Consider the following 26778-nt stretch of genomic DNA (forward strand, 5'->3'; position numbering starts at 1 on the left):
GAATTTTTTAAGTCTATCCCTTAGAAAATTAATTCGTATTTTGCTGGTTTATTTCTTCTACTTGTTTAAATTTGCACAAGTTATTTAATACATTTAAATATCGAAATAAACACAATATAGTCACAACCAATGTTACTTGGGAGCGGGAGCGGAAGCGGGAGCGGGAGCGACCATTTTCAGAAGCTCCCGGTTTGGGAGCGAATCCCGGAGCGATTTTTTAAAAATATATATATTTTTTATATTTTTTAATTTTTGATACATATATGTCAACAAAAACATGTAGAATGATGAATTAGATATAAAAAACATAAAAAAGCATAGATTGAACCATATAACAACAATCATTTAGAAGTTATAATCTTCATCAACCACATCCGCAAGTTAGTAACATAGTAACATACAACATATTGAGTCTCATGATTCATCAATCTTAAAGTTTCAAGCTTTCAAAATTCAATATATAACATTTATCATCATTGATCACCAAAGTTGTACTTGTAAGCTAAGTGTAACCATTACAACAAATAATATCTAACATGAAATGAAATGTTATAAAATGAAACGAAATGAAACAACTTTCAACTTTCATGAAGCATCATATTCATAATTCATTACTAATGAGTTATAATTGCCAACTTCAAACTTAAATTGTCATATATTGTTTAAAAAAATATCATAATAAATATGAAAGAGTCAATAGTTATAAAAGCTACTAGAAACTAGAGAAGAGAAGTAAATCTATTATCTATTTCTTATGCTTGGGCCTCTTGCCACCACGAGAAATGTCTAATTTTTTAGTCTTGTTGCAAAATCGGGATCTTTGTCATTAATATCACCCTCCAAGCATTAATATCCAGAGGTATCTTTGTCATTACCTTTGTATCTGTATAGGGATCTTTGTCATTAATATCACCCTCTAAGCATTAACATAAGATAGAAAAAGCATAGCATGTCAAGTCAAGATTTTGTTTGAGTGATGCGTACATTTTTAGAAGGGTCATGATAGAGGAGTTCGACAACCAATGTCACTAACATCAAGGTACATAGAGGGATTGGTACTCTTGATTAAATATGAGTTCCATACCCTAATACATGACAAAATTCAATGGAAACATTGCAATCCCCCAATCCTGAAATCCTGAAAAACTGATAAGTCTGCTGGATTTTGAATGAAATCTAAAATTCTACTTTCTCCATATGAAATCCAATGAGGACGAAACCACTCTCAAACATCCTGAGTCATTTCATGGTAATGTTAAAAATTTAAGTAAAAGGATGAATAGCATATCAATACTAGGGCCTAGACTTGATCATTAAGTTGCCCCACTCAAAAACTATTTGTTTCTTTAAAAAAAAATTGCATTTCGAACATTACTACAAAAAAAAAATGCAAAAAAGGCAAAACGCTCCCGAAAAGGTAGGGAGCGAAATTTTTTTTAGGGAGCGCGCTCCCGACCCGCTCCCGCCCGGAGCGCGGATCGGGAGCGGGAGCGAGGGGGGGGGGGGGGGCGCTCCCCCGCAACACTGGTCACAACATCTACAGATCATCAATTGAAAGAAAATAAGCACACAAGTGACAGCGTTATTTTTAGACAATTTGTCCCCGAAAAAACCCAATGTGAGGAACCCAATGCAGCTATTTAGAGGGTTATATTATTATGCAGTATATCTAAGTACAACTGGGTGCCTAACCGGCTCACCCGACAAAGAAAAATACACGGCAGCAATACTTATATATTCAGAAATAGGTATTCAAAAAACCTGTCCCACGAAACCCTCTCCGGCACAACTGAAGCTCAGTGCTGGCCCTTCTGGCCTCTGCGTCAGCCTTCTGCTGACCTATGTCAACCCCAGGACCCCTTGCGTCAGCCCTCTGAGGGACTGCGCAGCCTCTGGCACCCTCTGCATCACTCTAGTAGCATTTGTGTGGATGATGCAGTCCCTCTGGCCTCTGCGTTGTCTCTGTTGGGCTCTGCATAGCCTGGCCTAGTTGTTGCTCTCGTTCTCTCTACTTCTGCGCTAATCTCTCAGTATTGTCTCTACCTCGCTGCCTCGTACTCACTGCCCCTCACTGTTAATCACTGATTCAACTTTGCTTAGCAACCCCGCTTTAGAAAAATGAATGACTAATCACTCTGGTGTGTTCTCCAACTGACCCTCAAACCTCCTCTTATACTTTTCTTGTTGGTCCTTCAACGGTCGAGATTAAATCTCTAATCAACAACTAAGATTAGATTTGCTTGATCCATGACTTTTGGAACCATCTAACCCAATTTTATATTAATACCCATTAATATTTTACTTTTCCTAAGCTTAGACTTAAGAACTCCATTAAAAATATTAATTATTTTAATATCTCCCAAACTAGGTACTATTTGTCCAAACCATTTCTAGGTCATGGAGATCTCATGTGCTTTAGCCTCTCCACCAATTTTCATGGCTAGAGCACATCTGATGCTACCCCAAATCAACACTCCCTCTTAGCGAGGACTGTGCTCTAGTAATACTCCTCACTGAGCATCACACTGATTATTTGGCACCAGTACCCGTGTTGATGCTAGGCCTCCCCGCCCAACATCCTCTGCACTGTTGCATCTTGTACTACTGCCAATGGCCCTGCCACTGCCACTGCTGCATCCGTACAACATCTCACTCTGAATCTGTGTTGCTGCTAGTCCATCCTCCCAACAATGCATCTGCACTGCAACCCCCTCTCATCATGTTGCATTGTGCTACTGCACTGCAACCCAATTACTAAGAAGTAAGTAATTGATCCACCCAACTTCTAACATCCCTGTCAGGCTAGAAACACTCCCAATGTTGAAGCTCCCTCTACTACTAACAAGTGCTCCCTCTACTGACCTTTGCATTGTTGCAGCGATTCCCTGCATCTTGCACTGTTGTACACCTCTTTGTGCCATCCTGCATTGGTGCAACACTCCCATGCCTCTTACACTGTTGTAGCCTGCTAGCCTCGTGTTGCCTAGGGACTCCTATACTGTAGCACTCTCTGTCGCTTCATCCGCATCCATCTCTACCTACATCCGCCAGTCCTGCTACTCCTCTTCGGGGCTCCCGTAGCAAGGTATAATCCAAGAGGTTGGGTGCCTCAAGGATCCTGCCCCTCATCGCCTGTAATCCTCCTGACTACAGCTCGATGTCTCCCCACTTCTTCTCAAGTGGCACATGAGCACTACCAATTCGATGTAGGTTCGTGGCATCTCTCAGGCATGTGGCAACTTCATTTTAGTATCAGTTTGTCTTCAAAGCGACACACATTATCCGCTGACCACTTGATCAGCACAAGGTTGGTTCTCTTTCCTTTTTGTTCGATGGCTTGCATAATAGTCTCATTTTGGCTTAGTGGTAATAAGTGCAATAACACCCCTCATGCTCATCCCATAAGTGAAAATTTTGTGACTGATGCACCCATAGTTTTGTTGTAACTCACATTTTCTAGCACCCCTCGGGCTATTATCCATATGTTGTGAGGCTCATCCCTCCTGTGTAGTTTGTATAACCACACATTTTTTAAAAACAATTTGGAAGTTGTAATCTCTGGTTCCCCCTTCAGAATGAATACTTTCACATTGTTGGATTTAGAATGACAAGCTCTTCGATCTGAAGCTAAGTTTAACAAGGTTCTGACACTTTGATTTTTGAGCATAATTTTGATCCCCTAATCACTCCTCGCTTGAAGCCTTTTGGACCCCAAACGAATATCTCAGTTATTGAATAGATGAGGGTATTGTTCCCTCACCTTCCCCTCTTCAATACATTTGGCCTTTGATGGATTTGTACCTTTGAGACCCACTCGAAGATAATCAATATTTCCCCTTTGATGACCTCATTCTTCTGTCAAGTATGGTGTCTTGCATTCCCAAATTTTGTTGAGCATAAGTAATTGTTGTAACTTCCCCCTAAGATTGTTTGCCCTCAAGCATTCTATATTTGTCCACTGTAGAGGTATTTGCAAACTGATTTTAGAATCCCATATGAACCACTGGACCATATCATGCCTCCATGTTGGCCAAACATGAACGGATTCCCTAATTCTTGGATCTTAATGCCACTATGGCTGATCATCTTCACCTATATCCCATGGCTCTAAATCTACTCTGTCTCTAGCCATAAATGATGCTCCACCAATAGAATACCAACTCATTACCTCTCTCCAATCCAACCCTTATCATAGACAATGGTCAACTCCACTATGTTGATGTTGTGTCCAAATGCTGATGGGCGGTCGACCTACATCTTGCTACCAAATGGAGCATGTAGTATCCTTTATCTCTAAGGGACCCTCATGTACTATGCTCCTAACTAAGAATGACACTCCATCAATAGGATACCAACTCCTCCTCGACTTCTTTCTCTACCCTCGCTGGCGCTGCTTCGAGTCAGAAGCCTCTCCCTTACTCTTCTTCCTTGGACACTAGTTCGCATAGTGACCCAGTTCCCCACAATGGAAGCACTTGACCTTGGAGAGGTCCTTCTTCTTCCTCTTCTCCTACTTTCCCGCAGATACTAGAGCCGCATCCTCTTCATCTTTATTTTTGATCCTGACTCCTTTGCCGCTACTCCCCGCCTTGCTCAGTTCTCTGATCTCTTCTTGATGAAGAGTCACCCACAGTTCTTCCCAATCTAGAAGACTCGTCCTACCTTGTATGCTCTGGACAAATGTCTCCCAATCCTCGGAGACAATGTTCAGTGCAGTCCTTGTCATCAACTCCTTATTCAACGTGACCACTATGGAAGTTAGTTGGTCACGGATCTCCTTCAACCGACCGAGGAAGCCATCTATCTGCTCTCCCTTCTTCATTTGGTATGACTTTAGCTGATTCTCTAGGAGCATCTTCCTCTGCACAAAAGTATGCTCATACAATGTCTTCAAAGTGTCCCACATTTCATTTGTCATTTCCTTTTCGAAAATATGTGGTACCACATGATCCTTGACCCCATCAAGGATGATGCACTTTGCCTCAGTCATTGCCTCCTCGTACCTCTCATTAGCTACCGAGTCAACTGGGATAGCCATCACTCTTAAGGCGAAGCCCTAGATACGATGTCTGTCTAGGATGGAAAAGATCTTGGCCTTCCAGACCACAAAGTTGGACGCTTTGTCCAACCTATCCTGATCTCTCATCCCATTCACAGCCATCTCGCTACTTTTTTGTCGACTCCTCTGAGTCCCTCTACTTCCTGCTTGGAAGTTCTCGGTTCGACTCCCACTGAGTCTCTCTACTTCCCATCTGGAAGTTCTCTTCTAGACTCCCTTCAAGTCTCGATTTCCCTCCTAGAAATCCTTCTTCCAACTGTCAAGTTGCTCCTCTCCAATTGTCTGTGCAACTACAACACTGATCGGATTCCTCAGCTAAAAATCTGTCGTGGCAGTAACTCTCTCTACCTTGGTCTTGTCCTGTTAGGTATTGTTCTAACCACAGTACCCCATCAGCTTCGCTCCGCAAACTACCCACAACCTCCTATGCCCCAGCAACTAAAGGATTGAGCCTCATGGCTCTGCGCAAACCCGGAACGGGCAAACCAGCTCCCTCAGCCAACTGCATCAGCGAACTTGGCCTCTACATGGCTCTACGTGAGCTTGTTTCTGCCCTCCTCACCCTCTACGCTACCTCTCTCTAGCCCAGACTGATGACGTAGTCCCTCTGCATCACTCCTTCCTCTGTCGCTTTCTGTAACGATCAGCTCTGTCACTCAAGACAGCTGAATCTGCTGCAAATGCTTTGCTAAACTGATACCTTCAGTTTTCCTGTGATCTGCAACCATGCTCTGATACCATGTTGAATTTTTTATGTCTATCCGTTAGAAAATTAATCTGTATTCTGCTAGTTTATTTCTTCTACTTGTTTAAATTCGAACAAGTCATTCAATACATTTAAATATCGAAATAAACACAATACGGTCACAACATCTACAGATCATCACCTGAAAGAAAACAAGCACACAAGTGACATCGTTATTTTTGGACAAATGTCCCTGGAAAAACCCAATGCGGGAAAATCGGTGTAGCTATTCAAAGGGTTATATTATTATGCAGTCTATTGTACAACTGGGTGCCTAACCAGCTCACCCGACAGTGAAAAATACACAACAACAATACCTTTATATTCGGAAACAGGTATTCAGAAAACCTGTCCCACGAAACCCTCTCCGGCACAACTGAAGCTCAGCGCTGGCCATTCTAGCCTTTGCGTCAGCCTTTGGCTGACTTGCGTCAACCCCAGGACCCTCTGCTTCAGCCCTCTAAGGCACTGCGTAGCCTTTGGGACCCTCTGCGTCACTCCAGCAGCCTCTGCGTGGATGACGCAGTCCCTTTGGCCTCTGCGTTGTCTCTATTGGGCTCTGCGTAGCCTAGACTGGTTGTTGCTCTCGCTCTCTTTACTTCTACGCTGGTCTGAGTATTGTCTCTACCTCTTTTCTGATCATTGATTCAACTTTGTTTAGCACCCTCGCTCTAGAAAAATGAATGATTGATCACTTTGGTGTGTTCTCCAACTGACCCTCAAGCCTCCTCTTATACTTTTCTCGTTAGTCCTTCAACGGTCAAGATTAAATCTATAATAAACAACGAAGATTATATTTGGCTTGATCCATGACTTTTGGAACCTTCTAACCCAATTTTATATTAATACCCATTAATATTTTATTTTTCCTAAGTTTAGACTTAGGAACTCCATTAAAAATATTAATTATTTTAATATCTTCCAAACTAAGTACAATCTGTCCAAACCATTTTTGGGTCTTGGAAATCTCATGTGCTTTAGCCTCTCTACCAAATTTCATTGCTAGAGCACATCTGATGCTACCCCAAATCAACAGCTTCCAGGCAGAGCATTCAAGAGCTTACGCAGGGGTTTTCATGTAGCCTATTTGTGCCAAATTTGGAGTTGGATCACTGTCGAGTGAGACAAATTTTGTCTCACTAATTTTTGTAGCTAGTTTATGTGGTAGAGGGTTGCCAGGTTGGGCATCCAGTGGTACTCAAAATTTCTCATTATTGCATAATAATAAAACCCTTATCTGTTGCGCCAGTTTTCCCGCATTGGGTTTTTCCGGGACAATTGTCCAAAAATAATTATGTCATTTTTTATATGTGCGCTAGCATTTCTCAGTTCCTATTTTTTCTTCCGTAAGTATTTTTAATGGTGAAGAAATTGCAGTGTGAATTATTCGTTGTTTTTCGTAGCAAATAAACTGCATAATAATTAACCATTTAAAAGAATAATTTCCATTTATTGCATTTCAACAAATTTTCACATGGTATCATAGCGTATTTGATAGACAACAGGCTCCAAGTCGAAGAGGAAAAATTTTGTTGTTCAGAAGTAGCAGCAAGATGAATTTTTCAAATGCTGCACAATGTCTAGCCAGGGAGTGCGAATTGTTGGACAGTGGTTCGATTTTCTAGTTGCAGGGTGCAAGAAGGGTCGATTTGTCCAAGAAGTGATTCCAGCAGGCATAGGTAAGCAACACAATATTTTTGCAGAGCAGATCTCTTGTCTAGGCACAAAGGGTTTGCAACAGTTTGCTAGAGCAAATTCAGTGTTAGGTGGAAGAGAAAGGCACACAAAAGTATACTCAAGATGTCTTCAGTGAATTTTCCATAATTCTCTAGTATGAGCATGGATAGATTTGATATTCAAGGGGCTACAAAATTGTCTTCTAGATTGGAGAAGGAATTTGCTTACTTAACTAGCTCAGCTTCGAAGGGAGTATGCTATATAGATAGTGGAGCATTAGCTCATATGACAAGGGTTAGAGAATATTTCTCTATCTACAATAAAGAGCAGATGGACTTCCAGATTACGATGGGAAACAGGAGCAAGTGCACTCTAGTAGGGAGAGGAACCATTGATTTTCAGAGGGAGTCGTGAGCAAGTACCAGTGCTACAGACATATTGCATGTGCCAGGATTGGTTATGAACCTGATTTCAGTATCTCAGCTACAAGATAAGGGATATGATATCCACTTCATAGGGAAGAAGGTGTTTGTCAAGCACCCGAGCAAGAAGAGTGTTAGATTGGAGTTTGAAGCAATAGGTTGCAGCTCGATTCTCCAATGCCACTGGTAGGCAGCGACAGTAATAGTGGGAAAGACCTCAATGAGCTATGGCATAGGAGAATGGGACATTTACACCATGGAGCACTTAGAAAGCTCATGGAGGCAGTGACAAGTGTTCCAGAACTTGGCACAGAACACAATGATGTGTGCAGGGGGTGCATGCTTGGGAAACATGCTAAGGCAACATTCCCAAGAAGTGAGAACAAAGTAGATGGCATGTTAGGACTTATACATTCAAACATTTGTAGCCTTATGTCCACTAGATCTCTGAGTAGGGTTGAGTACTTTGTCACCTTCATTAATGACCATTCTAGGAAAACCTGGATCTACATCTTGAAGACCAAGGATGAGATCTTTGATCGCTTCAAGGACTTTAAGGCTCTGGTAGAGAATGCAACAGGGAAGAAGATCAAGGTGCTTCACTTAGATAATGGCGGAGAGTACACAGATAAAGACTTCACAAATTTTTGTGCAAAGGAAGGCATCAAAAGAGAGTAGACAACTACATACAATCCACAACAAAATGGGGTAGGGGAGAGAAAGAACAAATCTATAGTTGGAGCTGCAAAGGCAATGTTGTATGACAAGGATTTGCCCAGGTTATTGTGGGCAGAGGCATGTAACAACAATATATATTCAAAACAGGAGTCCTCATAGGGCATTGGGGAAGATAACGCCACAAGAGGTCTTCTAAGGAAAGAAGCCCGAAGTTAGTCACTTCAAGATCTTCAGCAACATAGCTTACTGCCATGTGCCAAATGAGAAGCGCACCAAATTGGATCAAACTACAAAAAAGGGGTTCCTCGTTAGGTATAGCAAAACCTCAAAGGCATACAGGATCTACATTCCTAGCAATATGAAGATTGTAGTGAGATAGGACGTAATGTTTATGGAGGACTGAGCCTTCAAGAGATGTCATGAGATGCTTGCAGGAGATCAAAATCAGCCAACAGAAGCTCCATTGGTTCAGCAGCAGGGGCAGCCCCTAGGACCACCGCAAGGATATCCATAAGGATCTAGTATTGTTACCAATACCAACACATCCTTGAGTGCATGAGTTCCAGTGATTTCACAAGAGACGGAGCAACAGAGGCAGGATGAGGAGCTAGTTGAGCCTCCCACCACTAGTGGTCGGACCAACAATGAAGTTTGTCAGATTGAGAGATGCAGAGGAGTTTGTTGGATGAACAAGGGAGAACACAGACAGGTACCAAGCATTGGTGGCACAAGTTGAAGAACCTTCTAGCTATCAGGAGATCGCACAACATTATGTGTGGATACATGCCATGGTGGAAGAGTATAGCTCCATCATGTGAAAATTTCATCTATCACAGCAACTAGAAATTATTTTTCTCATTGTTAATTTATTTAACAATTTATCTGTTGTCTACTACAGCAAATATCAAACAATTCACACTGTAATTTGCACAAATAAACTGCAGAAGAAAATAGCGCTAGAAACTGAGAAAATCTAGCACAGACACATAAAATTTGACACAATTATTTTTGGACAAAAGTCACTGGAAAAACCCAACTTGAGAAAACCAGTGCAGCGGTTAAGGGTTTTATTATTATGCAGCAGTGAAAATTCTGAGTACAATCTATGGATGCCCAACTGGCAATCCAATCAACAAGTATCTCACAGAAATAATTAGAGAGAAAGATCTCTCACCCCACAAGCAATCCCGACACTAGCTCCTTAAGAAAAATTGGTCGTCCAAACTCAAGTGTAGGCCCTCTGCAGTCCCTGCACTGCCTCTCACACGTGTGGCTTGAATCTGCCTCTGAGCAAGCCATCTAGCCTGTCTCTGTTGCTAGAAGTGACTCTCCAACCCACTGGAAGACTTTCCCAACTTATGGAAGCTTAATCGACTTCCTCAGCGACTGCGCAATCCTTGTGCTGCTTTTGCGTGGATCATTTTTGTCACTTGCTGCCACCTCTCCGGATCTGGAAAACTTCCTTCGGATCACTTTCCCAGCCCCTCACTGTCTCTGCTTCAATATTTGGCTCTCCGGCAACTATTGCTGCTCTCTGGAAATTGATCTGCAAAGGAAATCAAACTGTTGAAGTGTCTCTAGTGTATTGTCCAAGTTCCCATCTACTTCTTCTTATAATCCTCTGTTGGACAAACAATGGCCAAGATTAAAACTTAATCTAGGGCCAGGATCATCTTGAAGTCGATCCATGTGATTTTCTAGATTATTCTCACCTTGACTTAATTAATTCTGATTAATTAACCAATTTTCCTAAGTTTAGACTTAGGAAACATAAAAAAAATAGGTTAATAATCTAATTAAGTCATCTCTAGGTGGAATTTCCAGAAATGATTTATGTGTTTTGGAGATCTCGTGCATTCTAGCATGTCCACCAGATTTCGTGGCTAGAACACATCCAATGCTACAAAAATTAACACTCCCTCTTAGCGAGGACTGTGTTCTAGTGCTGCACACCTTGTCATAACACTCTGTCTTTGTGTCATCCCATGTCACACTGTTGATGTCTGGCTACTATTGCCCACCAACCACTACACAACCATACTGCTGCCAGCATCGCATCTGCACTAGCACTCCCTATCATTTGTTGTTGCAATCACGACTATTGTAACTGAGAAGCATCTGAAATACTGAATCAACTGTTTTCAATATGATGCATCTGTCTCTCGAGTTTCTGACTGCTACTAGCATCTACACTGTCCCTGAAGAATTTGCGTTGTTGCCAACTCAGTACTGAGCCCCCTGCTTTGCACTCCTCAGCATCTAACTGCTACCAGTTTGCAAATGTCACTCACGTACTGACTGCATCAACTACCACTGATCCATCCTGCTACTAAATATTGTGGGCCCCCATAGCCACGTAATGATCCATGAGGTGGACTCCTTAAGGACCATGCCCAATCTTTGTAGCTCTCTGGAGCTATAACACCAAATCACCCCACCTCACTCCTAGAGGTATATCTACGAACATAGCAGACTCTTCCTCTATCCTAGAGGAAAGCTTGTTTATTTCTGCAGATGTTCCCTGCTAGTCTTGCTTCTCCTTCTTCTCCTTCTTCCTGAGAGGACACTACGTGTTGTAGTGACCGGATTCACCACATCTGAAGCACTTGACCTTTGATAGCTCCTTCTTCTTCTTCTTTTGCTCCCCCTACCCTTGACTAAGAACCTTTGATGCTAGGGCCAGATTCTCCTCCTTCACACCCTTTGATCCGTTGCTATTGTTGCCACTGATGGAGCTCTTTAGCAGGGCTCGCCTAAACTCCTCCTCCTGCATGTTGGACCACATTCTATCCTAGTCTGATAGCCTATCTTTCCCCAATATGCTTTGGACAAAAACTTGCCAATCCTCTGAGACACTGTTTAGTGCTAAGTTCTAACCATGCCAATCCTCTGAGACACTATTTAGTGCTAACCGTACTAACTCTGAAAGTTGAGGTGTTGCCCCAACAACTGCAAGCTGGTCTCGGACCCCCTGAATTCTAGTGAGGAAGGGAATTATGTCTTCCCCTTTCTGCATCCTGATGCATCTCATCTTCTCTTCTGGGAACATCTTCTGTTGCTGGAAGTACCTTTGTATAGCTTGGAGAGAGCAACCCACATCTTTTTGGTCAGCCCTTGGCTGCTATATGTGAGACTATATGATCCCAGACTCCATCTAGGATCAACTGCTTCGCCTTCGCCATTTCCTTCTTATACTCCTTGAGTTGATCTGCATCCTGGGGAACTGCTACCACATTGTCTATGTAGGCTTTCAGGCCATATTCATCTAGAAGGAAGGACATCCTAGCCTCCCTGATGACATACATAGTTGGAGGAACCCTCCAACCTATCCTGATCTCTAAGCCCTGCAGTGGCCATCTCAAATCGAGTCGAAAACACCCTCTTTCCCTCTGCTTGGTTGTTACTCTGCTACTCGTACTCCATTATGGAATGTGTGCATCTGCTAGCTGCTACTACCAATTTGCCTTGGAAAATCGAACTTCTAAGACTCGAAGTTCCATGAGAAAAAATTTCCCTCTACTATGTGTGCTTTTCTCTTCCGCCCATTTCTGGTTTTGCTGCTGCAAAACCCTATGAGTCCAACCAAATATCTACTCGACGAAAATCTGAGATACTACTGCTCCCTCTTACTATTGGAATCACCGACCTAGGAAAATCGAATTTTTCTGCCAATCCTGCTGAAAATCGAATTTTCCCCCCAGCAATTTGGCCTACCTGTCAATGAACTACGCAACCACTAGGAATTTCGGCTTGTTATTCTCACTGAATAACGAAATTCCCTTCTTTGCTTTTGAGCTTCCCCGCTGAACACTCATGCTCTGGTACCATGTGAAAATTTTATCTATCACAACAACTAGAAATTATTATTCTAATTGTTAATTTATTTAACAATTTATGTATTGTCTGCTACAGCGAATACCAAATAATTCACACTGTGATTTTCACAAACAAACTGTGGAAGAAAATAGCTTTGGAAACTGAGAAAAAATAGCACACATAAAATTTGACACAATTATTTTTGGACAAAAGTCCTTGGAAAAATCCAACTTGGGAAACTGGTGCAACAGATGAAAGATTTTATAATTTTGCAGCGGTGAAAATTCTAAGTATAATCTATGGATGCCCAACTAGCAATCCAACCAGCAAGTATCTGACAAAAATAATTAGAGAGAAAATTCTCTCACCCCACAAGCAATCCCAACACTGGCTCCTTCAGAAAAATGGTTGTCCAAACCCCAGCATAGGCCCTCTGCGCAGTCCCTGCACTACCTCTCACACCTGTGGCTCAAATATGCCTCTAAGCAAGTCGTATAGCTTGTATCTGCTACTGGAAGTGACTCTCCGGCCCTCTAGAAGACTTTCTCAACCTCTGGAAGTTGAATCAACTTCCTCCCCAACAAAATCAAATTGCTCTGCTTCAACTATTGCGTAGTCCTTCGTTGCTTTTGCGTGGATCACTTCTGTCAATTGTTGTTGCCTCTCCATATCTGGAAAACTTCCTCTAGATCACTATCCTTGCCCCTCGCTGCCTTGGCTTCGATCTTTGGCTCTCTGGCAACTATTGCAACTCTCTGGAAATCGATCTGCCAAGGAAATCAAACTATTGAGGTGTCTGGGGTATTCTCCAAGTCTCCATCGACTTCTTATAATCCTTTGTTGGAGCACCAACAACCAAGATTAAAACTTAATCAAGGGTTAGGATCATCTTAAAGTCGATTCGTATGAGTTTCTTGACTATTCTCACCTTGACTTAATTAATTCTGATTAATTAACCAGTTTTCCTAAATTTAGACCAATGTTACCAGACACGGAATCGGCGAGGCAAAAGAGCGAAAGTTTTAATCGGATCGGGAAAAAATTGGGAAAAAATCGGCAAATTCATTAAATAAAAATATACACATATATTGAATTAAAAAAACCATTTTTCATTAATATTGGGTAAAGGTATGTCCAAACAATGCATAATATCAATAGATTTCCAAAATATCATGAATAAATAAGTATCTCATATATGTTATGAGTCCACACATGATCCAAAGCACTGAGTCTTGAGTCCTTAGAAGCATATGCTTCTAAAAGTTTACAAAAAAGTTAAAAACTGCATACTAATCAGAAAAAAATCAGCAACTAAGAGTCTAAGACTCTTAAGAGTGAGAACTAGAAGCGATTCCTCCCGCTCCTTCGCTTGCTTGACTCTCAAAGTTCTCCAAGTCATGAAGGCTGAAAAGAGGAGGCTCATCTAATTGAACCCATTCTGCCGCATTTGTAGCTTGCAAATCTAACTCTTCAAGGTCGATTGGTGAATGATCAATACCTGTCATTATCATGAGACATTGAAATGTGAATTAAAATTTCACTTTGAAGTTTGAACTTTAAACTTTTAAAGTACGAACTAGATTATGAAACCTTCAAATTCAAGTTCTTGAATCTCACCTTGTATTTGTTTGTTGTGAAGTCGTAGATTGTAATGGACAAATACAAGATCATTCAAGCGCTTTTGTGTCAATCGGTTGCGCTTCTTAGAATGTATTTTCTCAAACATGCTCCAGTTGCGTTCACAACCTGAAGCACTGCATGCTTGGTTTAAGATTCGAATGGCAAATCTCTTCAAATCTGGCGTATCACTACCAAAGTTTTGCCACCAAAGACCTAGCAAGTGGTAAGGGTTTGTGAGTAGAAGACTAGAAGTACCAAATTAGTAAATAGTAAAAACTTAAAAAGAAAAGAAAATTTAATAAAACATTTAACATACAAAATAAAGTTTGAACAAATTTAATGAATTGATGAAGCCTTCAAGCTGGGTACCTGGCAACATCTTTGACATTTGTCTTATAGCACTGGTATAGGCAAACAATTTAGATGGTGCCCTATAATCTTGTAGTTGGGAAAAGACACGACTTTGTTGTTCTGGATCAGGGAAGCACCTTTCCAAGCATGTCATAAGTCCTCTGCCAACCTCCCCATCCTCATTAAATTTGCTCTTATCATAAAAATATTGTGGGTTTAAGAAGTACCCAGCAGCATGTAAGGGGGAATGCAATTGCCTATCCCAACGTGCATCTATAATGTCCCAAAGAGGCATATACTTTGTCTCATCATCCCCATATCTTCTTTTGATGGCCTCCTTTGCGAGATCCATCGCCTCATAAATGTAACCCATAGCGGGTTTGTCACCATCAACCATCCTGAAAGTTCAAGCATTCAAATTTAAAGAAATATGAAACATTGTAAATAAAAAGAAGCTTGAAATGAAATTTAAAAAATGAAAAAATTAGAAGACTAAAAGTACCTGAGAACTCTAACAAGGGACTCCGTCACAGCAATAATCTCTTCAGCATCTTTCCAGAAGCCATCATTAAACACAAGTGCAGCAATTTCGATGCCTTCAGGGGTCTTGGAATGTTTAGATCCCATCCACTCAGGTCCCAAGAACATCCTCTTCAGATTTATCTTTTGCTCAACCACAGATTGCAAAGATATGAAATTTGTTGCAAATCTAGTCACTGCAGGTCAAACAATTTCTTTACCTTCAGTGTATATTCTCATAGTGTTTAGGACAATAGTGTGGTTGTATAGGTATTTGGTTATGGATTTTGCCTTCTCCACAACCTCATGTATCCAATGAAGCTTACCAATGTCCTCAAGCATTAAATCTATGCAATGGGCAGCACAAGAGGTCCAAAAAATAGTGGAGTGCCTCATCTCAAAAAGTCTACCAGCAGACATATAATTCGTTGCATTATCGGTGACAATTTGTACAACATTTTCTTCTCCCACTTCTTGAACGACTTCCTCCATCATTTCACAGATAAGTTGGGCAGTCTTAACCTTATCTGAAGCATCCACTGACTTGAGAAACATTGTGCCTGCGGGACAAGATACAAGGAAATTTATTAAAGTTCTATTCCTCTGATCTGTCCATCCATCACTCATGATGGTGCACCCTGTTTCTACCCATGATGAACGAAACTCAGCTAGCACAAGCATGACATCTTCAACACTCTCTAACAACATATCTGTCCTAAGGCTCTCTGATGTAGGGGCTTTGAACCCTGGACCTGCAGCAGCAATTGCATCAATCATAGCTTGCCAATAAGGACTTCTGGCACAGTGGAAAGGTATGTCAGAATAGTACCAAAAGTTAGCAATGGCCTTCCTTGCCTGACTATGGATATTTTTTTTCCAACCAGTGCCATCCAAGGTAGGTTGGGAACCGGGTTTTGTGCAGGGAGCAAAAAAGGTGTTTATGTTTCCACCTCCAGTGTTCAAGGAAGGAGTTGAAGGACTGGCATGGCTTTGAGTTTGACTTGGCCTTGGAGGCATGTGTGGAAAACTTGGGAACAGCATTGAGGATTCAACAGATTGAGGTGACATGGGGCTAGTGGCAGAAAAAGTATCAACTCCAACATTTCCTATTTCAGCAGTTTGCTTTGCTTTCTTGGCATTATGCTGCTCTAACATATCAAGGGCCAAGGCTGCTTGGTATTGGACATTCTCGTCAACGGTGCCGCAAATACCTATATCATGGCCAGGTATTTTTGCAAGGTGGAACTTGAATCTATAAATGCCTCCACTGCATTCCTTTTTGCAAAATTTACAAAGGAGCGTGGATTTTCCGGGAATCTTGTCACAATAAGCCCAAGCAAAGTCCCGCTCTCTCGGCATTGTTGTTGCTTTGAACTTGTGTTTAATTTGTGGCTTCTGTTAAGATTTGGAGTCCGGCTTCTATTTAATTTGTGGCTCCTGTGAAAGACAACAAAAAATCAAATTTAAAAATCATCCAAAAACTTAAAATATGCTAGAAATTTAAAAATATGCTATCAACACTATGTCTGGACTCTGAATTTCATGGCATTGCTTGAAACGAAAATGGAAACAAGGGCTGATAAAGATAATCTTTGTTACAAAATCTGTGTTGAGATTCGAGAAGGATCAAAAGATTCAAGGTGCAAATCTCAGCTGTATGTGTGTATATGACTCTAGAGTCTAAACTTACAAACTGTAATGTAACTTAAGTTGGAGAAGCAAATTCATCTACAATCTAGTAAAAGACATTAACTGAAATGTACAGAAGCTTCCTAGCTCAGCCATTTGATGTCATTCTCCTATCCTTCACCAGCTTAAGCCTTAAACACACCTTTGGATGTTTCGTTTAGAACCTACTCAAGAAATTTGACTACAAGATAAGAGCTCATCGAAATCACCACCCCTTCATCAGCTCTGTATGTTATGAGACTGCAATCTAAGAAGTCCCACCAGCAATAATCCTTGCATTGATCCTCCTTGGCTGGCAAGAATTGTCTGATATCTTTGATTCTGGATCAAAAAATTAGGTGAGATTTTGAAATATAAGGGGAGATTCCGAAATAGATATCCAGTCAGCTTTGGGGCAATTTCTTTAAACCAAAAATTTCACTGCCCCATGAGGATAGCTGTTGATATAAGCCCAAAGAAGCTTGTAAGTTGTAACCCACCATAAGTGTAGCTTGAAGACATAGCAATCATGAAGAGTTCTTTTATAATTTTATTGCATAACTGTGTCAGCTATCTGATTGTATTTCCAAAAGTCAGCCAGGTCTTCGTAGACAGCTGCCTGGAAGAAGGAACCTGAACTTGTCAGCATTCTTTATCAAATAAGATGGGAGATGGACGGCAGAAAATGTGCGGGGTATTGAACCCATCTTTTTTAGTATATCTTGAAAGGTATACTCTTCTGGTAACATGTCATAGGAGATCTGTTCCATGACAAATAATTTGTTGAATTCTAGAAGAGTTCAAGTAATAAGATAACTTCACGCGGTCTAGAGTCTAAAGTTCTTTCATCTTACACAGCAAATATTTAACTTAAAAATTGAATCATATCGGGATTCGGTGGACTAACGGAATGAGGCGATTGAACATTCTCTGATGGTCTGGTTTCAATATATCAAGTAAAGGACGTTTTATATGCAGGCAAGCCGCAATACTATATACTATATAGCGGGTAGGAGTGTTAACCAAAATAACAAACATCACGTAGAACCTGCGGCGGGACTGTCGACGACTCACTGTGCGGCTTCAGCTTCGAGGCTCTGCGCCTGCGGCGGGACTGTCAACGACTCGACTGTGCGACAGCCGACTTCAGCTTCGACAGCAACTTTCAAGTTTCTGGACGGTTCACAACTGCAACAACAACTTTCTGAACTTTCTGGATGCGGGAGAATGGACGCGTATGGAGTCTGGACGCGGGAGAATGGACGCCAGCAGCCATAAATCACACAAACAGAAACAGGAACCGATAACACCATAAATCACGCAAATAGGAACCGAACCCGATAAATTTTTTGGCGGGACTCGGGAAAAAAACGCGACGCGCGAGTCAAAATCGCGTTGACCACGAGTCAAACGTGGTCAACGCGATTTGACTCGGAAAGTTTTCGATCGGATCGTTTAGCCGCCGAGCCGATTTAAACTCGCGATTTTGCCGATTAAACGGCGATTCCTGTTTCACTGATTTAGACTTGGGAAACATTAAAAAAGTAGGTTAATAATCTAATTAAGTCATCTCTAGGTGGAATTTCCAAAAACTATTTATGGGTTTTGGAGATCTCTTTCATTCTAGCCTCTATACCAAATTTCGTGGCTAGAACACATTTGATTTTACAAAAACTAACACATCATGACAAATGATGTTTAGGAGGTAGTGTTGAGGTCTGACTATAGGTTAGTTATGGGCTCTCGATGGATCTATAAGATCAAGTATTTTGCAGATGGCAGCGTGGAGATCAAGTACGCTGCGGATGGTAGCGTGGAGAAGTACAAGGCTAGGTTCGTGGCAAAGGGGTATGTGCAAAAGGAAGGGATAAACTATGAGGATACCTTCGCCCTAGTTGCTAGATATGCTTCTATCCACTCCATTATATCTATAGCAGCACAGATGGGGTGGGAGACTCACCAGATGGATGTCCAGATAACATTCTTGAATGGGATGATAAAGGAGGAAGTCTACATCGAATAGCCAAAGGTCTTTGAGACTCATGAGAGGCGCACACATGTTTGCAGGCTAAAGAAATCTCTATATAAGCTCAAGCAAGCTCCCAAGGGATGGTATGGTCAAATTGATATCTACTTGCAGCAGATGGGATTCGTCAAGAGTGATGCAAATCCCAACCTTTACTACTTGATGGTAGAGGATGATCCACCCATCCTAGTGTTGAATGTGGATGACCTCTTCTTGACAACGTCATCAGGGCTCATAGAGGATTGCAAAAGGAACCTGGTAGCGGAATTTGACGAGGACTTGGGGTTGATGCACTATTTCCTAGGATTGGAAGTGTGGTAGAAGTACGGGTATATCTTCCTTGGTCAAGGGAGATATGCTACAAAGATTTTGAAGAGATTCAGGATGCAGGATTGTAGACCCATGTCTACGCCCATGATCACCAACTGGAAGAAGTTTGACACATCAAACGACAAGGACGTTGACCCCACCTTGTATAGACAACTTAGCGGTTCTCTCATGTATCTGGTCAACACTCTTAGTCAATTTATCATGGAACCAAAGGGAGTGCACTAGACAGCAATGAGGCACATTCTGAGGTATTTGTGCGGCACAATAGAGTATGGATTGAAATATACCCGAGCGTATAATGTCAAACTATGTCGATTCACAGATGCAGATTAGGCATGACAGGAAAAGTACCTCTGGGTACTACTTCAATGTTGGATCAGAGATGGCTTCTTAGTGCAGTAGGAAGCAGAAGTCAGTGGCACTGAGCTCTGTAGAAGCAGAGTATATGGTGACTAGCACAGCCACGTGGGAAGCTATATCTCTTCGGAAGTCGCTGGTGAGCTTGTTCTGACAAAGGATGGATGTGACCGGTGTCTACTGCGATAATCAGAGTTTCATCAAGCTCTCTGAAAATCCCGTGTTCCATGACAGGTCGAAACACATAGATATTCGATGTCATTACATCAGAGATTGTGTGTAGCATGGAGCAGTCTAGTTATAGTATTTTCCCACAAAAGAGAAAGTTGCAGATATACTCACAAAATCTCTGGGAAGAGCTAAGTTTGTATATTTCAGAGAACAGCTGGGTATAGTGGAGAATCCATTTTAGTGGCAGGGACAGAGTATTTTGGATGCTTCTCAATTGCAATAGTTGCAGCAACAACAACAACAATAGTGAGAGGGAGTGTTAGTTGGGTTGTAGTGGAGATGCAGAGTTGACAACAGTACATGTTGTATAGTGTAGTGTCAACAACAGCATGGTTCAGTGACAACCAATAGCAGATGAATCAGAGTTAGCATAGTAGTTGGGAAATCAGAAACGCGGAAATATTTTCTTATGTTGAAAACCCCAATGCGGCAATGAGAAATTCTGAGTACAACTGGATGTTGAAATCTAGCAATCCTACAGAGAAAAATACTGGCAAGAATATAGTGAGGAATTTTCCCACCCCACAGGCAATCCCCGACCCAACTTGCCTTCAGAAACTCGGCCCTCTGACCCTCTGCGTAGCATGCTTGACGTCAAGCCTCTAACTAGTCTGTGATGAAGTCGTTCTTCCTTTTTCTGGCTGGAAAAATGCTTCTTCGACACTCTGGGACTCCTTCCCGACATCTAGAACTGAAGTCGTCTTTCCCTCTCAGCAAATCAAACTTGCCTCTAGAAGCTACAACGCAGCCCCTACGTCAACTTCAACATGGCTCTTCTACCTCTCTGCAAATGCACTCGTTGGATCTGGAATACTTCCTCCAGCCTCACTGTCTCTAAACCTCACTAAATGCTTTGATCTCTAGCTCTCTCCAGCAACTGATCGCTGCTAATCTGGAAATCGATCTGTCAAGAAATCAAATTGCTCAAGTGTATTCCCCATCACCACATCAACCTCCTCTTATAATCCTTTGTTGGAGCACCAACAACCAAGATTAAAACTTAATCAATGGCTAGGATCATCTCTAGATTGATCCGTGTGAGTTTCTAGATGATTCTCACCTTGACTTAATTAATACTGATTAATTAACCATATTCCCTAACTTTAGACTTAGGAAATATTTAAAAACTAGTTAATAATTTAATTAAGTCATTTCCAGGCAGAATTTCCAAAAACGATTTTTGGGTTTTGGAGATCTCATGTATTCTAGCCTCTCCACCAAATTTTGTGGCTAGAATACATCCAATGCTACAAAAACTAACACTCCTCTTAGCGAGGAATGTGTTCTAGTGTTGCACACCCTGCCACAACACCATGTCTATGTATCATCTTCTGTCACGCTACTGATGTCTGGCCATACTGCCCACCAACGATTGTGCAACTTTGATATATGTTGCATCCGTGTTACTGCTGACACTGCCATACTGCTGCCAACACTGCAACTCCCTCTCATCTATTGTTGTTGCAGCTGCAACATCTGTAACTGAAAAGCATCCAAAATACTGAATCAATTGTGTTCAATATGATGTATCTGTCTCCCGAGTCTCTGGCTGCTACTAGCATTTGGACTGTCACTGAAGAATCTGTGCTGCTGCTGACTCTGCATTGCTGCCAACTCTGCACTGTTCTCCACAACATCTGACTGCTACTAGTCTCTGCAACTGTCACTCTGGCATCTAACTGCATCAACTGACACTGATACATCCTGCTACTGAATACTATGGGCCCCTGTAGCCAGGTATTGATCCATGAGGTTGACTCTTCAAGGATCTTGCCCAACTGCAGTGCTTTGGAGCTAAAACACCAAGTCATCCCACCTCACCCCTAGAGGTATATCGGCAAACATAGCAAAGTCTTCCTCCAACCTGGAAGACAACCTGTCGATATCTGCAGAAGCTGCCTGTTGCTCTAGCTTCTCCTCCTTGTCTTTCTTCCTGAGAGGACATTAGGTAATGTAGTGATCGAGCTCACCACACTTAAAGCATTTGACCTTTGGCAGGTCCTTCTTCTTCTTTCTTTGTTCCCCCTGTCCCTGACTGGGAACCTTTGATGCGAGGGCCACATTCTCCTCCTCCTCACCGCCTTCGATTTACTGCTGCTACCATTGATGGAGCTCTTTAACAGGGCTTGTCTCAAATCCTCCTGTTGCAAAATGGACCACATTTTATCCTCGTTTGATAGCCTATCTCTACCCAATATGCTTTAGGCAAAGAGCTGCCAATCCTCTGAGATGCTATTGAGTGCCAATCACACTAGCTTCGTGGGTTGAGGCGTTGCCCCAATAGTTGACAGTTGATCTCAGACCTCCTAAATCCTGGTAAAGGAAGGGGTCTATGCCTTCCCTTTTTTGCATCCAAATGAGTCCGAGCGGTAAATCTTCCGTTGCTCGAAAGTACCCTGATATAACGTGGAGAGAGCATCCCACATCTGCTTGGCAGTATATTTGCCACCTATATGTGAGACAACATGATCCCTGACTCCATCTAGGATCAACCGCTTCGCCCGCTCCATCTCTTTCTTATATTCTTTCTGTTGATTTTCATCTTGAGGAGCCACCACTGTTACACCAATGTAGATTTTCAAGCCATATTCATCTAGAAGGAAGGACATCCTTGTCTTTCAGATGACGTAGTTGGAAGCTCCATCCAACTTGTCCTGATCACGAAGCCCATCAATGGCCATCTCAACGAACTGTCGAAAACTTCCTCTTTCCTTTTGCTTGGTTGCTGCTCAGCTACTTGCACTCCCTTTTGGAGGGAGAAGATCAACTCACAACTACTGCCAATTTGCAAGGAAAATCAAACTTCTTGAGACTAGAAGTTCCCTGAGGAAAATTTTCCCTCTATGTGTGCTCTTCTGTCTTCCACCCGACGTTGGCTCTGCTCTAGTGAACTGCTGCAAAGCACTCTGCCCCCTAGAAATATCGGTCTTCCTCAATCAAATTGGCCTCCTAGCAAAAGATTGTGCTACCTTTCGGAATTTCAGCCTGTTGCCCACACTGAGCAGCGAAATTCCTTCTTTTTCGGCTGATCAACTACACTTTGATACCATGTGAAAATTCCAAACTGGAATCCTATTGCAGCAACTGATATTATTTCTCCTCATTGTTAATTAATTAACAATTTATCTGCTACGGCAAATATCGAAATAAATACACTGCAACCTTCACAAACAAAACTAGAGAAAAATAATGTGGTGGAAACTGAGAAATGCTAGCACACACCATAAAAATTAACACAAATATTTTTGGACACAAGTCCCCGGAAAAACCCAATGTGGGAAAATCGGTGCAGTAGCCGAGGGATTTATTATTATGCAGTAGTGAGAAATTCTGAGTACAACTAGATGCCGAAATTTGGCAATCCTACACAAAAAAATTATGGCAAAGATCTAGTGAGGAATTTCCTCACCCCACAGGTAATCCCCACACAACTTGCCTTCAGAAACTCATCCATCTAACCCTCTATGTGAACTTGCTTGACATCAAGCCTCTGACTGGTCTTTGATGAAGTCATTATGACTTCTGTTGGCTGGAAAAATGCTTCTTCGGCACTGTGGGACTCCTTCTCGAGCTCTGTAACCGAAGATATCTTTCCCTCCTAGCGCAGCCCCTGCGTCAACTTCATTGTGGCTCTTCTACCTCTCTGCAAATGCATTCACTGGATCTGCAATACTTTCTCCAACCTCACTGTCTCTACCCCTCACTCACTGCTTCAATCTCTAGCTCTCTCTGGCAATTGACTGTTGCTACTCTAGAAATCGATCTGCTAAGAAATCGAATTGCTTAAGTGTCTTCTCCATCACCACATCGACCTCCTCTTATAATCCTTTGTTGGAGCATCAACAACCAAGATTAAAATTTAATCAATGGTTACGATCATCTCTGGATCAATTCGTGTGAGTTTCTAGATGATTCTCGCCTTGACTTAATTAATATTGATTAATTAACCATATTCCCTAAATTTAGGCTTAGAAAATATTTAAAAACTGGTTAATAATCTAATTAAGTCATTTCTAGATAGAATTTCCAAAAACGATTTCTGAGTTTTGGAGATCTCATGTATTCTAGTCTCTCCACCAAATTTCGTGCCTAGAACACATCCAATGCTACAAAAACTAACATTACCTGAACAAACACAACCCCAAACAATAACAAATTTTCAAATACACATAAGTAAACACAAACCTTTGGGGTCTTCAATCATTTTGATGCTCCTTTATTCATATGCAACCAGTTGGAAGCTTTTCTTCTTTAATTTCTTCAGCAGCACCAAGACATCCTCAATATACATTCTCCAATTTCTTCTTCAATGTATCTATCATAACTATCATAATATGCCATCCCTCTCAACTTGGAAGATATACTCTTTCTTTTATCCAGGCTACCTCTTTAACTTAGTGAGATCAACTACTTTCTATGACATCGAAGAATCTTTCATAGCTTCAATCCTTCTTATCAGAGTCATCTTGATTATCATCATTCATATAACTTCCTTCATCATGCTTGCCAATCAAGTCAACTCCTCTTACGAATATCTTCAACATCTTGAAGGTTATGTACTTGCACAACTTAGGCAGCAAGTACAACCAAACACATATATAGAATCATGAAGTTGACTATATCATAATCATGCAAGCATTAGATATCAAATATCTAAACTTAGTTAGGCTCATAATCAGCAAGAAACACATTCTTCTATACTTCAACATCTTGCTCGGGTTTTTGTTACAAACCCCAAATCACATCAGTTATTCAATCAAGATACCAATCTCATTATATCTAGGGTCTCAATATTTCTTTCAGATATATGACAAACCTTTTTTATATAGCAAACACTAGAAGCAATTCAAACAGGTGTAGTTTTACAATGCATCTAACGACTTTCAAAATTTATATGTTAGACTTCTACTAGGTTTTAATGCAAATCCTAGATTCCATATTTGAGACACTAAGTCTTAGATATCAACAATCAAAACCAATCATAGCACAATCTAAGGTTTCAACAATATGACCACCTCCTATTAGGGTTTGTTGTAAACCTTAGATTCGTCATCAAGGCTAAACAATATCATTATATCCTAGAATATCAAACTTCTACTAGGGCTTAGTTACAAACCCTAGAATTTACACACTATGAACATCAACAATTAAGTTAGCACATATACATATCTAGGATTTCATAAGCATATCACAACACATATTAGGCAAAACCCAAAACACAAATATCAATACATATAACAATCTTGATCAGGCTAGGGTTTCGATTAGATAGACAAATATACACTTAGGGTTTCATTCCTGGGAACTTACTCTATATAAGGGTTTTGCTCATAAGCCCTAATTTACCAAGAACTCTAAAGGTCTAGGATTTCAATACAAACATTACCATCCAAAAGAACTAGGGTTTCCATAACAATACCAAAACCCCAAACATCAAAAGTATTTTCTAGATTTCATCAATAACCCTAAGTAGACGAAGGTTTCATAATCAATATTGGCACACCCTTGGTTTAGGGTTTTACAGAGAACCTTTTTAGGGTTCCATAAGAATGATCAAATGTATAAAGAGGGTAGATTCAATCGAATGATTAATCACCCAAATAATAATCTTTACGATTCAAAGGTCCTAGACATAACGATGTTAGTAATGTAAAGTAGATTAAAGAAATGACTATGCCTTTATTGTGAAGAGAACAAGGCTTATGGTCTAAGACATACCTTTGGGTTGTTCCTTAACAAACCTTGTGTTGATTTTGGGTAGGATATGATGTGCTCTAGCCACAAAAATTGGTGGAGAGGCTAAGGCACATGAGATCTCCAATACCCAGAAAGGGTTGGGTAGATTCTAGGTTTGGGCAGATTCTAAACAGTTTGGGAGATATTAAAATAATTAATATTTTTAATGAAGTCCCTAAGTCTAAACTTAGGAAAATTAAAATATTAATGTGAATTAATATAAAACTATGTTAGAATGGTCCCAAAGTCATGGATCAAGCCAAATCTATTCTTAGTCGTTGATTGGGGACTTAATCTCAGCCGTTGATTTGTCAACGAGAAAAGTATGAGAGGAGGCTTGAGGGTCACTTGGAGAACACACCAAGAGATCAAGATTTCAACCTTTTGGCATTGGGTTTGCTAAGAAAGTTGAGAGAGTGATTAGGAGTTGCAGCAGAGAAGCAGAGATAGTGTCGGGAGAATCAGCGCAGCAGCCGGGAAAGTTGACGCAGAGGGCAGAAGACGGAACTGCCAAGAACAACCGAAACTGTTGGGAACTGCCAGAATAGTTGGGAAGCTGATGCAGAGGGCAAAAGCCGGAACTGTCGAGAACAACCAGCACTGCCGGGACTACCAGAACAGCCGGGAAAGCTGACGCAGAGCGCAGAAGCCGAAACTTCCAGGAACAGTTGGAACTACCGAGAGAGTTGACGCAAAGGGCAGAAGCCGGAACTGTCGGGAACAATCGGAACTTGACGGGAACTGCCAGAACATCCGAGAAAGCTGACGCAGAGGGCAGAAGCCGGAACAGCCAAGATTTTTCTCTGTTGGGTGAGCCAGATTTGGTACACAGATTGTATTCTGAAACTACTAAATAAATCAAACCCTCAGATAGCTGCACCGGTTTTCCCGCATTGGGTTTTTCCAAGGACATTAGTCCAAAAATAACAATGTCATTTGTGTGCTTGTTTATGTTTCCTTCAGTTGATGATCTGTAATGTGTTTAGCATGTACTTGTGTTTATTTTTCAGTATTTACATGGTAAATAACCTGTTAATTAATCAGAACAAGTAGGAAGGAATAAATCAGAAAGTACATGGAGGGTTTCTAACTGTTAGACTTAGAAACTTCGACACCTTGTAGGACATTAATCTTGAAGAACTTCCACGATGCTTTATTTTGTGAGATCTTCTCTATAACCCTTGAGTATATCAGCAAACTTTTCTTAAACAAGGAGAATATGAAAAAAAACGTTATTAGCATTTAATACAAACACAATTAGATAAGAGATGAAAACCAAATATAAAGGACAATATAAGGAGTAAGATGCTTATCTTTGGTAAAATGTTGAGGGCTCCCTCTTAATCCAATCTCGAAGGATACCTATATCTAACTTTATCAAACAATTCAAAAATGTTCTTCAAATCATGATAAACCTACAAGTACTAGAAATCAAAGCATAAAGGAAAACAATTCAAAATTTCAAGTAGAGGATTAAGAGAGAGCAAACTTATTTCCGATTCTTCAATCTTGTTCTTCTTTGGAGATCCTTCATTGGCAACAT

The 26778-nt window shown here is 41.1% G+C and overlaps 2 protein-coding genes and 1 long non-coding RNA gene across 11 annotated transcripts in view; 1 reads left to right on the forward strand and 2 right to left on the reverse strand.

Moving 5' to 3' along the window:
• The window catches only part of LOC149152113 (uncharacterized), a 34176-nt gene extending 18353 nt beyond the window's left edge, over window positions 1–15823 (reverse strand). The window contains exons 1-2 of the mRNA XM_089439241.1: window positions 14871–15823; window positions 14387–14766 (exon numbers count right to left, since the gene is read on the reverse strand). Of these exons, the coding sequence (XP_089295367.1) occupies window positions 14387–14766; window positions 14871–15016 (526 nt within the window). The 5' untranslated portion in view covers window positions 15017–15823. The remainder of the gene's footprint in view (window positions 1–14386; window positions 14767–14870) is intronic.
• The window catches only part of LOC149152111 (uncharacterized), a 133197-nt gene that overhangs the window by 92877 nt on the left and 13542 nt on the right, over window positions 1–26778 (forward strand). The window lies entirely within an intron of this gene.
• LOC149152112 (putative ABC1 protein At2g40090) overlaps window positions 1–26778 on the reverse strand; it is a 270264-nt gene that overhangs the window by 75031 nt on the left and 168455 nt on the right. The gene's annotated exons all lie outside the window — the stretch shown is intronic.

Source organism: Pinus tabuliformis, chromosome 9 (genome assembly GCF_031772625.1).
Source record: "Pinus tabuliformis cultivar Carrire ecotype Pingquan chromosome 9, CPIR1, whole genome shotgun sequence".
NCBI classification, from domain to species: domain Eukaryota; kingdom Viridiplantae; phylum Streptophyta; class Pinopsida; order Pinales; family Pinaceae; genus Pinus; species Pinus tabuliformis.